The sequence below is a fragment of the Siniperca chuatsi genome, linkage group LG3 (assembly GCF_020085105.1).
Source record: "Siniperca chuatsi isolate FFG_IHB_CAS linkage group LG3, ASM2008510v1, whole genome shotgun sequence".
NCBI lineage: Eukaryota > Metazoa > Chordata > Actinopteri > Centrarchiformes > Sinipercidae > Siniperca > Siniperca chuatsi.
This window is the reverse complement of record NC_058044.1, coordinates 7,950,852-7,964,407: the sequence shown is the minus strand read 5'-3', so window position 1 is coordinate 7,964,407 and position 13,556 is coordinate 7,950,852. Positions and strand designations below refer to the sequence as shown.

Genomic DNA, 13,556 nt, shown 5'->3' with positions numbered 1-13,556 from the left:
TTAAAATGACACAGGACGGTTGTAGACAATCATTGGTAAGCCTTGTTAGACAATCTGATGTAATGATGGAATAAATTCTCCTTTTAATTTTTAACCAAAAACTGAATCTGTGCTCATTTTAATGCATGTCAAGTGCACCACTCTCTTGAACAATCTATTATTGATGAAAGTGAAGACAGTTATTAATCCACCAAATTTCTTCTATTGCTGTAATAAGTTAAGGAAATAAAAGTACTGATATGACATTTTTCAAGCCAGACATGTGTAGAATGACAAACAGCTAATAACTGTAGGTGAATTAAATTATGGATATTTGATATTTGCTGGTCCTATTCTTATTTGATGTCATATATGGAAGATGACTTGTGCATTTATCTGTATTTAAAAATTATCTTAATACATGATATTGATAAATATCATAATATAGTAAAACTTCTGGAAAATTGATTGAAAACTTGCTTATGGGTAAAATAATAGACTTATCTAGTAAATTAAATAGCTGACAAATAATTCAACACATTGATGTAAAAATCATGTAAAAATCCAATATTGCCATAAAGCAGTTCTGCTCATTGATTTTCACGATTGCCCACAATAGCCTGATACAACTAGAGATATCAAAGGGATAGATACCACGGATAAACATTATGGCAACATCTCAGTAGACAAGTTTATATTATCTAGAGGTATATATACGTCTTTGTTTTTGTCTTTGTTTGCTTTGAACTGTTTGTCCCACCCTGATTAGTTTCACCTGTGTCTCGTTGTCTGCCCTCACCTGAGTGTATTTAGTCTGTGTGCTTCCCTTGTCTCTTTGTCAGATTGTCATTGTATTGATGTCAAGCGCCCTGGCATTTTGTACCTGTGTATTCTGTATACTTTGTTTCTCTTGGACCTCACTTTTGGATTTTGGATTATTGCTTACCCTTCTTGGACTTGTTTGCTTTTGTGGGACTGCTTTCCTGATTTTTACCACTGCCTGCCTGAGTATCAGTATAAGCCTTTTTTTTTCATTAAAAGATATAAACTACACCAACTCGGCATACTCTGAGTGTCTGCATTTGGGTCCTACTCCTGCCTACTTGGTTTTCCGATGGTTGACAATTATCACAACAGTGTTTTAATGCAAAAAAAATCCATTACTTAAACAGTGACATTAAGCCAGCAAATTTACAGATTCAATGTCTGAAATATTACACTATAAAATAATTTAGGTTCCTGGTCAAGGCATATATTTGATGCCAGCTTTTGAAAAGCCTCCAACATGGGATCTATCCTTGATCATACATCTCTGGGCACCAGTGTCTGGTCAACATATGCTTTTTGATGTGTTGCTCATTGCTGTTAAAAACTGCACTTGGCAGGAGGAGACAGAGGCTTCAAATGTTCCCACATCACCAGATGCCCCTTCTGGCTGAGACAGCACCTGTCGCCAGCGTGGAAGGGAGCATTATACCTGGAGTAATATATTTTGGATGATGTTTTGGGAGTATTTTTGGCCTCTGCATCTTTCTGCCTGGCAGAGTTCTCAACAAGATCATGTAGAAAAAATGAATGTAAAGTGACTAGACGCTGACACAATAAATCATGGAGTGATCACGTTCCTATTCATGTGGAAATCAAGTATAATTTTATTTGATGATGCCTTAAAAACTTGACTACATTTATGGCAAGATACGTCATAGTTGCTTTGCTGTCAATCTGTTTTTATATACCAAATAATCAGAAGCTCAGAAGTTCACAGTGTAATTTTGTGTTCAAGTTTGTCATATTTCAGAATAATTGATTATCATGTTATACTTTATGGGCATTTTTTGGTATGCAAATGTTGTGTTTCACATTTGGAAACTAACTATACTTATTGAAGTTTTCTGTTTTGTTTACATATTTATCAAATCAGTGTGTGTTTCACCAAGGTAAGCAGCATATCCTTGAAAAATTGGGGCACTGGGATGTGAGTATAAAAATCTACTTAAGCACCACTTAAATCAAGGCCTGGGGTTTATAAAAAATGCAATTACAATCTTACAGATGACTGGTTGATCTACAATTATATAATTAAAGTAATAATCATTTTCATATAGCCCTTTTCAAATCAGTTACACTGTGCTTCACAAAGAAATACATAACTCACAAAAAAATCAACACAGAATCAATAAAAGTAGTAGTCAGTAGTCACTGCTACAGGAAGTCTCATAGGTGCTGTGTTGTTCAAACTTTGACCTTTGACTGAGGCAAAAATGCAGAGTTCCAGCAGTCTAAGTGAGAAGAGATAAAAGGATGACTTTTAACAAATCAATAATGGATAAAACAGCTTGACAAACAACTCTTCCCAAAAGGGGAATTTATATATTTAATAATTTTCTCATGAATACCTGTAGGTGTGCCCTTGGGTATTCATCTATATAGGTGGATAACTTTTTTGAATTTAACCCATCAAAACATTTTATTTTAAACCACATTTGCATAACACTAACATCACATCTGACAGGCTGACAGCAGGCTATGATACTGACATAAAAGAGCCACAGATCTATGGCAGCAAACTGTAGCTTGTTTGCCACAGTGTCTACAGGCATGAACACATATAGTATATTGTCTTAACACCTTGGCTCACTGAACAAGCCAGAAATAAAGGGCACACATTAACATTGTTAGGTAGCCTAGATATGAAGCTAGCTAATTAGCCATTCAGCTGTAACAGTTGGTACTTTCCAGACTCTTGCGAGATTTAGGTTTAGGCAACAAAAGTACTTGGTTAAGTTTAGGCAACACTATTTGGTTAGGTTTAGGAACGTGCACAACAAAGAAACAACGCGTCAAATCTCGCTAGAGTTTCGCAAATCCAGGGTTACAATTTTAGACACGAGCATAAGTTTACGGGGCTTAGAAAGGGATCAGCAAGGCCCCATGTACACCTGGTATCTCTATCTGGATATCTTGCAAAGTGTAAATGCACATACAATGCACAGGAGTGCTACTGGATTGGCTAGAACACATCTGGAGGTGGTCTGGCTCGCATGGTGACTGGATCTAAGGTCGGTGTAAATGCAATCTGTTCAGTTAAACCACATTCTTAAGAAATTGTCCCAACAAGTTGAAAGGTCACCTAACTCCGCCTCTTCAGGCTATCCACCTACCTAATTTGCATAATTCCCTAATTTGCATGACCATTTTCCACTACACAATAATTTTTTTGAGCATTACACCCTGAAATTACTCTTTGTATGATCAGAATTTGATCTTTTTGGTCCAGTAACATTTGGAAAGTCTAGGAGAACCATATCATTAAATTAGTTTATGCCATTTATGTGTGGGGGCCTACAGGAAGTCAGCCGGCTCGGCCAGAGGAAGTCTCTAACGCACATGCTCTCAATCGGCTTGGCCCGGAGGAGGACTTTGGTACGCATGCTCTATGTTATGTGCTCAAAAATGCGGATGCATGAAGTCGGCCGCGTTTTCGGCATATGCAGCCAGTAAGCAACTTTCATGGGAATGAAAGGGCCACCATGTTGAAACGTAGTATTCAGTTTTTCTGGCTTCACTGGAAAAAACTGGACCTGGCGGGCTTTGGCCAAAATTTTTGTTTCTGTCTTGCACTGTCTGAGGCTTGAACAGTAAAGGGGCATTCCTTGATACAGCTCCAACAACATGACAAGCAATTTGAAAATCACTTTAATCCCTTTGTTTGACTGTAGCAATGAGCAAGGTTTTATGGTGTCAAGTTAAGCTCAATGCTTCATGAAAAACTGTAATTGAAAACACACTCAGTGCAGGGGTTTCATTTCAACTAAAGTTACTTAACTGAAATGTCTGCTGGCAACGTTAAACATGTGCTCACTAACAAGACAAATTAGGCTTAGCGTAAATTCAGTTGGTAAGACTGACTATATTCATGCTTACTATATTTATTCAGTTTGGGAAATCCCACAATCTCTAGAAAGCATTAGTTTGTTTGTAACTGTTGTATAATCGCAATATTACATACTACTACAACATTGCTTAATTAAAGAACGCCCTACAGTGCATTATCTCCTCTGGTATAATAATGTCTGGTTCATTGTAAAAATACATTAATCATCTCAGCAACACATTGAGGTAATTGCGCCTTAACATACTGTATGTAATACATGAAATTGAGTGGCAATCATTTTTCACGGAATCAGTAAGACCTCAGCCACTTACAATGATCCCTGCTGGAGACAAATAAAGTGGTGAAAGAGTACTGATACGTTTATGTGACTGATCTGTTCCTCATAGCCATGGCAAACTGAATCAAATTGGATTTAAAAAGCTAAAGAATGTCTTAACTAGGACAGTGTTATATCAGTCTGAACCAAAATCTGGTGTCTGTAAAAGCATAAAATTGGAATATGGATTTTGGGTGTTAAGTTGGCCAAAATGACAAGGCCAGGCTGGCCGCACTTAGGCACCTCCTAAGCCTCTTTTTGAGCTTGGAAAAACCCTCAGACTGACAAAGTGTAAAAGGCATCATTTAAGGTAACAGCTAAGCCTCCTAGGAAGCTGGAAATGTTCTCACTCTCAACGCCACATGTTGTGCTTAATACTAATCAAGCTAATTCAAAAGCACAATATTCAAATAGACACAGTGGGGGGTTACAATCCAAAATGAAACATCCACCATCTTGAAAGCCTTAAGCTTTCAACTGAAAGATGAATACTGACATCAAAGGAGAGCACATCTGTGTGCATCTTTTTTTAACAATGACCACTGACCACTGTATTATTTACTTTTAAAAGGAACATAGAGGTTTTAAAGAAGCACTAATCAATATTTTTATGTTAATAATGAATCAAATCCCCACTGTCTATGTAATGTTCAAGGTGTTGCTTGTTGTGATGAAGCCACCGAGAACTATCAACCCAACAGTTCCTCTGAGCTCTATGGAGTGTTTTAGCGTCTGTTTTGGTTTTCTGGCCCGCAAAATGTACTGTTTTGGTTCAGTCTCTCCACTCTTATCATTCTCGTGTCCAGCCACAATAGGTAGCTGCTTTTAAGTGAGAAAGCTCTGATGAACCCAATTTGTGCTACCTGCCCGCCCGGCACTACACACGAGGTAGCTAGAGGCACATCTCAAAATGAATGCTAATGTTGCTCCATGTCTGCAGGATGTGTAAATAAGCAATTGTTTGCTAACGCATTTGCTATAACAACTTTATGAGGTGATAATATGCCAAAGTTGTGTTTATAGCTTATTATGCTGCCATCAAGTGGCCAAAAAATTCAATTAATTCTACATTAAGAATACTTTATTTGCCCTGATCCTTAACCTTAACCAAGCAGTATTAGTTGTTATCAGTAAAGAGAACTTCAGGTGTTTTACACCTGTGTATTACATTGCATAGAGATGGTGGACAAAGACTAAAAGCAACACATTTGATTCTCAAGCCAATAAGGGATATGACAAAGCAGTATTGTTACAACATTATTTTACCTCTTCATAGAAATTTCTGTTGGATCTTTCCCCAAATTAGATAGTTTTCATTTTTTACTGTGAAAATATGACTGTTACATTTTGGCCAATAAGGTCTGACTAACTGCTGATACAGGTCAATAAAAGTCATAAATTACATTACATTATTACATAAATCACCATCTGTTAAACAAATCATGTTATCAATAATAGCATTCTGCTAGGCCAAAAAAGTAATAAAATTAAAATAGTATAAAAGACTGTTTCACCTTTAGAAAGAATAAAAGTTAAAAAAGCCATTGTCATCGACCATCCAGCTGGTCCATCCGTCTGCAACAGACTGTTTTGACAGATTGAAATAGAAATATGAAATTCTGCTTTTAATTCATACTCAAGATGTATAAGTGGCAATTTCTTGGTTACAGCTCGATTATGCTTGTCATGTCTCTAAATCCACCCTGAAACCACCTCTCAAGTAGGATCAAGATTATCGTGATTTTCAGCATCAAAACGATCTGCCTTTGAGTCATGAAAAACACAGATACGAGTTTTAAGATTTATTAAAAGTAGGATTTGATTTCCAAAACCAAATCCTAGCCTGAGCAACGCCGATTATTATTTTTCAGGTTCTAAACACCCAATTTTCAGATTAATTCCAATCCGATTACTTAAATCCTATAAGTAAAGTCTTGAAAAACTGGGCTGGAACTGGATAAAACTTATCTGGAATCTTGAGCATACAGAAACACTTAAAAAACATTAAATATACACTGATGCAGGTGTGTACTAGCTATAAACATTTAGTCATAGGCCCCTTGAATGTCAAACTGCTAACCAAGGCAGTGTTAGTGTTAGCTGCGATGTGCAAGCTCCAGGACTATATGACTGCAACCACCGCTCAGTATACCGGTAAATACCAATGTGGTGCAGTTCCAGTTGTTGTGTGTGTGTTTTTGTTTTGTTTTTTATCTTAGTTATGAATTTGAAACCAGCATCTTCTGGTTTATTTCTACTATTGAATAGGAGGAAGGTTCACTGGTGATTAAAGAACTATTACTTCTACTAAGATTTTTCAACATTCAAATTATGTAAAACACTGAATACATGTGTTTTAAGGCATGAAATGATCAAATTTACAGATGTAGAGCATCATCACAAAACATAGACTACTGCCAACTTCGTTCTAAAAATATCAGTTCAAAAACCTGTATTAGTCAAACCCTACTTAATATCACTATGGCTCACTAACTCATTAAATGAGTCCACCAACTGTGTTTTGATTAAATGATTAAACAGTGCATGTTCTTAAGAGGCTTTTTAGTGATTAACTTGTGTTTGAGACTGCACTATCACACAATATACAGAAGATCAGTGGGGGTCAAATGACTCATTATCATATGTCACTCAGTCCTTTTCACTGGTAATTGCTAGGAACAGGAAAATGAAAATGCTCATTTTCATCCTCTCAAGCCTCGTGTAAGGCATTTGACCTGTGAGTGTATATACAAAGACAGCAACTGTATAGGCAGGGCATCAGATCTTACATTCTTCTAACAGTGGGCAAGAAAAAGTGTTAAATGTATTAGCCACTGAGAGCCAAATGTAACCAAATTTTGGTGATGGATGTTGTCAGAACAAGATTGTCTGATGCACCGCAGTACAGGCACCGTAGGTTTAATTGACTTTAAAGAAAGTACTCACTCAGCACATGACAGCTAAAGCTAAAGGCCATGCCAGAGGCTTGGTGACTACACATAGGTTGGTTGTTTATGTTCTAGGCAGAACCACACCACCACGAATCGTATTTTCAAACATGCAGTTTGTCAACTTCAGTGGATAGTGAGCTCCAACTAAAAATACTGTGCAGATAAGGGGATTATTTGCTGTAGCTCTTATCTCGGGATATGTCAATACCTCCTTCAGGACAAATACAGCTACAATGCAGGGCAGGAAGGTGCATATTCCACCCACAGGTTCTTTGGCTTTTCTCTTTTAAGCGTCTTTATAATTATTCTTCATAAGCTCTAGGTTGCAATTTTGTGTGTGTACTCCTACCTAAAATCCCCTATATGTTCATGGAAAAAGGAATGGAAAAAAAGGAGAGGATATGAGGATTCTTAGTTGGTTTTATTCTAGTACGTGTGACTCAAATGCCTTTAACTGAGCTACACAAAACAAGAGCTACACAAAACAACATATCTAGTACCATAAAATACCCCGAAAGATACCAGAGCAATATTCTTATGGCTCAGTAATTATATGTTATGATCGAACATCCAATTTTAAGGTAAAGCTATTTTTCTTGATAAGCTATTCTTTGAGACTATATCACAGTAAATACACAATAATAATTGCAATACTTTTGGATCACTTCAGTAAAACTAACGGTTCAACAGAGGTAAGAATTCTATGTATCTTTCATGAAAAGAAAGAGACTTCTGCATGAATGCTCCCTGAACCTTTCCCCACTTGCAGGCATATGTAGATTTTGGGCTAATTTTGTGCTCTAGCTTTAAAAATGTCTTGCACACTATTAAAACCCAAAACACTGAGGCCAGGATGACACAAAGTAGTCTGATTGCTCACCTTTTGCAGCCTTTTGTCTGAAAGAAACATCTCTGAATACCCTCTTTAAAAAAATATTTTTACAAGAAAATTGTATTTAGCAGATACACACGAAAGAAAGACACCTTTTGGATCTTTGTAACCAGCATAGGTAACACACGTACTTAATATTTGTGTGAATATCACCAGCTCCACTTAGATGCCATCAACATAATCCCAAGAGAGCCTACTTATTAAAGGCAGCACAATAACATGTTTAGAACAGCACATTTAATGTGAGGGATTAAATAGCTTTAACTGCAAAGAAACAGAACAACAGTCTCAATTCTGACTATGCTGACAAGCTGCTTCGAGACAATGAATTCTGAACTACAGTACCTGCTTTGCCAACAATGGAGATGGTTCAGTGAACAGCTCAGTGAGATGCATCTTGACACATAATTTCAACACTATGTCATGCTGGAACCAAAATGGGATTCAGAATATGGTATGCATCACATCACTGAGAATTTTTATGCTTTTCCTGTTTGGCTTTGTTACAGTAGTTGGTTAATAGCAGACTGTGAGAGATGAAAATACAATGCCCAACTGAGCAGGAAACACTCTGGAGTGATAACAACAAAAAGAAAGTGAATAGAAAAGTAGGCCTACTATAAAATACTGTTACGGTTTTAAAGGTGACATCACACCCAGAATTCATTGCAGCTTTGCACAAGATATTTATATTAATGAAGATAGCAACAGCTCTTGATATTCATTGCTCCCCACTCTCACTATTGCATTTATGCCCTACAGAGTTGATCTCCTTTTGTGTCATCCCGCTATTCAAGAAAATACGCTACTGCTGAGCACATCCTCAGTCTCTCTCCTCCTCTCTACAACACCACAATCAGTCTGGTATGGCATGAATGATAATTTGCCCTAAATGATCATGAAACATTTCCACACATACACACAAAATTCGGGGCATTGCTTTACCACCAGGAATGATTAGTTTGATGGAGAATTATGGAAATTAGGGTCTTATATTGTGTCATGTCAGACTCCTACACTCAGATATGTCAGACTCTTATAGTTACCCCCCATGTAACATCTGTGTGTGTGTGTGCGAGTGTGTGTGATGGCTTCCATGTCACTGAGAGGAGGAGAAAACACTTCGTGTGTCAGACTTGGCACGGGAAGCGGGAGGAAAACGGAAGAAAATGTGTTTCTACAACGTGACTGCATTCAAAGCCTGAAAACTAATTTGAGATATGAATTCATTACACGGCCTCTCATCAGTAGCCGGGGATAATGTGATGCAACAGCGCCGCTTAGCGTCGCACAGCGCCGAGTCTGAGCCGCTGTGACTGTGTTTCTCCCCTGATCTCCGTTACCAGCCGCGGTCCTTACCTTCGGTGTCACAAAGCGTGGCTGCTGCAGGTTTGCGGTCGCGGAGGTTTTGCGCCTTCTTCTTCGGAGTCCGTGCGATGAATGCTGACTTTTACTGCCGTGGTGTGAGGGCCCCTGCAGGCAGCCACCATGACCTGTCCGTTTACTGGCATTTTGGTTCCTTCTCACAGCGTCAGTGAAACCAGAGGAAAAGTGTTCAAACTTGATCTGAAAAACAAGAAAATACAAAATGCTATTGCTTATTGCATTGCACCCCTCAAAAGCCCGGACTTGTTGAACTGGACTCTGTTCTATAAAAGGACGCGCGCCAACCGGCTGGTGCCTAAATCCTATAAACATTATTAGTCTACCCAATGTCATTATATTCCTCGTGACTCCTAAGCATTTTAAGTTTGAAATACATCAAATACCAGCTTATTCCAAGTGAATGCGTGTGTGCACGTGCGCGTGCGCCATGTTACATGTTTGTGTATGTTGGAGAACAAGTGCGCCTCTTTTGGGGATGCTGAGACACGGGCTTATTGGATATATACGGCTTGCGTGAAGAAAACACAAGTTAAATTCGTAGGTGAGATGGTGAAAGGTGAGCATGACAAAATAGTAGGCTACTCTCTCTCTCTCTCTTTGTGTGTGTGTGTGTGTGTGTGTCAGAGAGAGGGCGTTAAAAACAGCCTGTGGCTCCTTAGCGAATATTCCCCTCACGCTCCTCTCTCCGGTGCCGGGCTCGTCTATGTAGGGCATGCAGCAGGTTGTGTGTCGGGGACTCGGCTCGGACGAACGAAGGAGCGGAGAGAGGAGCACAAACCAGCCACCTCACCACCCCGCCTCTGCTCCACTTTGAGAGGAGAGTGAGTGTGCGGCAGATATTAAACCACTGAACCCCGACAATTGCTGCTCAATTTCCGTGTCACCCCCCCCCCCATCCCCAAACAGGAGAGTTAGTTCTCAGCTATGCCAAAAAAACATACTAATTAAAGCTAACTCACCCCATTCCCGTGACACATCTCTCCAGGCGGCCAGGTGGAGATGACATTGCAGCCTGTTACTCCATTCGGGTGCCCTCGGCTGGAGTGGGAATCACATACGACTCTCCTCCGTCAAATTAATCCATCAATTTCTCCTCCATCCAGTCCCCCCAAAAACACACACCACCACACGGGTAAATCCACCTGTCTGCCTCTGAAGACCTCCCCTACAGCACCACCTCTCCCCCGGTAGATAGTATTCCTCTCGGTTAAGATGTCAAACACCGTCCATTCAGCGGCGGAGACGGACTGGGAAAAGGGTGAAGAAAAAAAAGCCGTTGACGTGCGGGGATCAGTTAGACTCTAGAATCCAAAATAACCGTTGGTTTGGAATCTCCAGCGGCAGCCCCGCGCGTTCCGCAGTGAGGGCTCGTGGACAGGTCCGCGCGCCTCCTCCTCCTCCTCTCCTGTCCTCCTCCTCCTCCTCCTCCTCCTCTTCCTCCTCGCGCCGCTCGCGGATTCTTGGAGACTGAAGGGGGGATTCCGTCACAAAAAACATCAAAACACACACAGACACACGCACACATATATTCACACACGCACACTCTCTCTTTTCTCACTCACCCCTCTGCTTCTCCCTCGCGCGCTCTCCGAACGAGCACCGCACTCCAAAACCGCCTAAACAATTCGGAACAAGTTTAAACGGGTCGAGTTATTTTTGTAGCTTTTTACGCCGCACGATAGAGGTGACGCTCCGGCAGCCGACCTAGCGCCCGGGCGGAGAGAAATAAGGAAATATTCTCCGGCAGTCTCTTTACCTCGCAGCCCGGCCGCCCACGCTTCGCTGGCTGAAGGTACTTACACATCAGCCTAGTTAATTAAACATATGGGTAACGGGCCTGAATGATGAGGATGGTGGAGTGGGAGGGGAGTGGTGTTTAGTGGTGGCGGGTGACTTGAGTGACTTCATCTTCCCATTATAAAAATATGTGGCGAGTTAAGAGGGCGCGCGCTAGGGAATTTCGTAATGTCTACCCCTCCAAAAAAGCGACTCCAACTTCACAGCTCATTAAAACTGATGTGTGTCTTCCTTGTCCGTCTCTCTCGGGGTTTTCTGTCTCTCTGCGTGTCGCTTTTCCTGGCGTGTCTTCTCCAAAAAAAAATGAAGACGCAAGAGAGGTATGGCGCACACCATCAGTCGTCGTTTATGGCATCACCTGGTGCTACTTCGCCAAACGAAACCGCGTGCGCGCGTTTGTGCAAGAAGCATCTCTCTTATCTCCTTCTCGGTATGTGTGTGTGTGCGTGTGTGTGTGTCTGTGTGCTGTGTTGTCTGTGACGACTCTCTTGGCGTCAAACAAGTCGCCTCCGCTCCTCTGAGCATCCACTGCGCACAGATAAACCATTTCAATACAGTGGTCCCCATGCAGAAAACCCCCCTACCCCAAAATTAAAATACCGATCCTTTCAAAATTAATGCACCGAAACGTTTATTGCTGATGATGTGCCATGTTCCCTCGTCAGCGCCAGGGTAACCGTAACTCTGGTTTTGAAAGGCGCTATAGAAATAAAGTTTATTATTATGATGATGATTATTATTATTATTATCTATTAAAAGCTACGGGTGAGATAAGGAGAAATAGAGGCAACGCTAGTGAATTACACAGCCTCAATTAAACATAATTAGCAGATCAAAACTGCAGCACAGGGGGTCCTCGGGGAGCGCTGACAAAACTCCCCCCTCTCCCTCCATCCCTCTCTCTGCATCTCCCTCCGCATGTTGCCTTGGAGTCCCATTGCAGACAGATGGTGTAGATACTGCATAGGGTCATGTTAGCAGGCCGGGATCTACTAGGACTGGCTGTCATAGGCTGAGTTACACACAAAAAAAACAGCGCAGGGTAAGCAGACCAGAGGGCTTATTATTAAGGAACACTTTACTACCCTCCTCTTCCTCCTCCTCCCCCACCACCTTCTCCTCCTCCTCTATCCCTAGAATAAAAATCTCCACCTGTTGAGGTCCTCTATCCTCCTCCGTCAGAGCCCGAGCCTCCGAGGCTTGAAATAAAAGAAACAGACGATTGCATAACGTGGACATAAAAGCGAGGGAGACAGAACACACTAAGAGTGGATGATGGTCTACTTTTCTTTTGAGGAAAAATTCCTGGGGTTCCGAATATAATAGCTCTGTCTTTCTTTCATACCATCCCACCCACCACCATCTCCTCCTGCTATTTACCCATTTGAGGCCTCCTGTTGGGACAGGCCGACTCAGGACACCCCCTTGGGAAATGTAGAGGATGCTGTGAGATGCCATTAACAGTGGCTTTCATTTTTAGTCTGTTAACCAAAATTGGTTAAGCTTGTCTTATTCTATATTTAAACATTAAGCTGTTGCCAAGGAAATCAAATCATATGTTCTTCCATAAATAAGGTTTTAAAACATGTCTTTTTCTTTAAATATAATCTCATTCAAGGGTATGCATGCCTACAGTAGTCATTTCTGGGACATGACCTTTTTCAGGATTCTGCATGCACATAGACTTGAGGATCTCTCTCTCTCATTTAGGATGCATTCATCCGGTGCACACCAGCACAACACTTGGACAGTATAGTGAGTCAGCTCTGCCCTGTCTGTAGACAGCTGTAGGTATTTAGGCAGTAGGGGAGGAGTCCACAGTGTTGGAATTGTCTGAACATGCTTCCCTGTTATTATAACTGATTTATAACCGCTGGGCTCAGTCGTCATGCATCTTTCATGGGCCAACAGCACACTGAACAGAAGTTACCCAGGCATGTTGTTCTGCAGAGACGACGCGGACACACTCACACATGCAGACACTCAGCTCAGGTTCAAATCTGTCTTCCAGCATCCAAACACCTCAACAAACCAGCTGATTTTCTCTCTTCATTTCTGCTGTCTGATTAAATTTCACAAGGCTGTTGCTAATAGCTCATACCAGTGTGTGATTACAAAATATTTGAAAAACAAGGGAGACCCATTATCACTGTGCAGTGCGTCAACAGTGTGCTAACTATTTTGTTATTACTCTGTATAATTATTGAACACAAAAGCTCATTCCACTAATGTTGTTTGGCTAATAGTCAAAGCCCAGTACTCCAATATTCCTGGAATGAATCAGAGGAAAAGAAAAGGAGTCCAATTAAAGCAGCTCCAACTATGAAACCAGCAGGCAGG

The 13,556-nt window shown here is 40.7% G+C and overlaps 1 protein-coding gene across 8 annotated transcripts in view; it reads right to left on the bottom strand.

Annotated features, from left to right (window-relative positions):
* grin2ab (glutamate receptor, ionotropic, N-methyl D-aspartate 2A, b) overlaps window positions 1–13,556 on the bottom strand; it is a 108,627-nt gene that overhangs the window by 82,459 nt on the left and 12,612 nt on the right. For 7 of the 8 annotated variants that reach the window (XM_044190184.1, XM_044190183.1, XM_044190181.1 and 4 more), the window contains one exon: window positions 9,393–9,599. In XM_044190184.1, the coding sequence (XP_044046119.1) occupies window positions 9,393–9,599 (207 nt within the window). Of the gene's footprint in view, window positions 1–9,392; window positions 9,600–10,378; window positions 10,518–13,556 lie in introns of those variants that run through there. The other variant, XM_044190189.1, reaches the window with a different exon arrangement.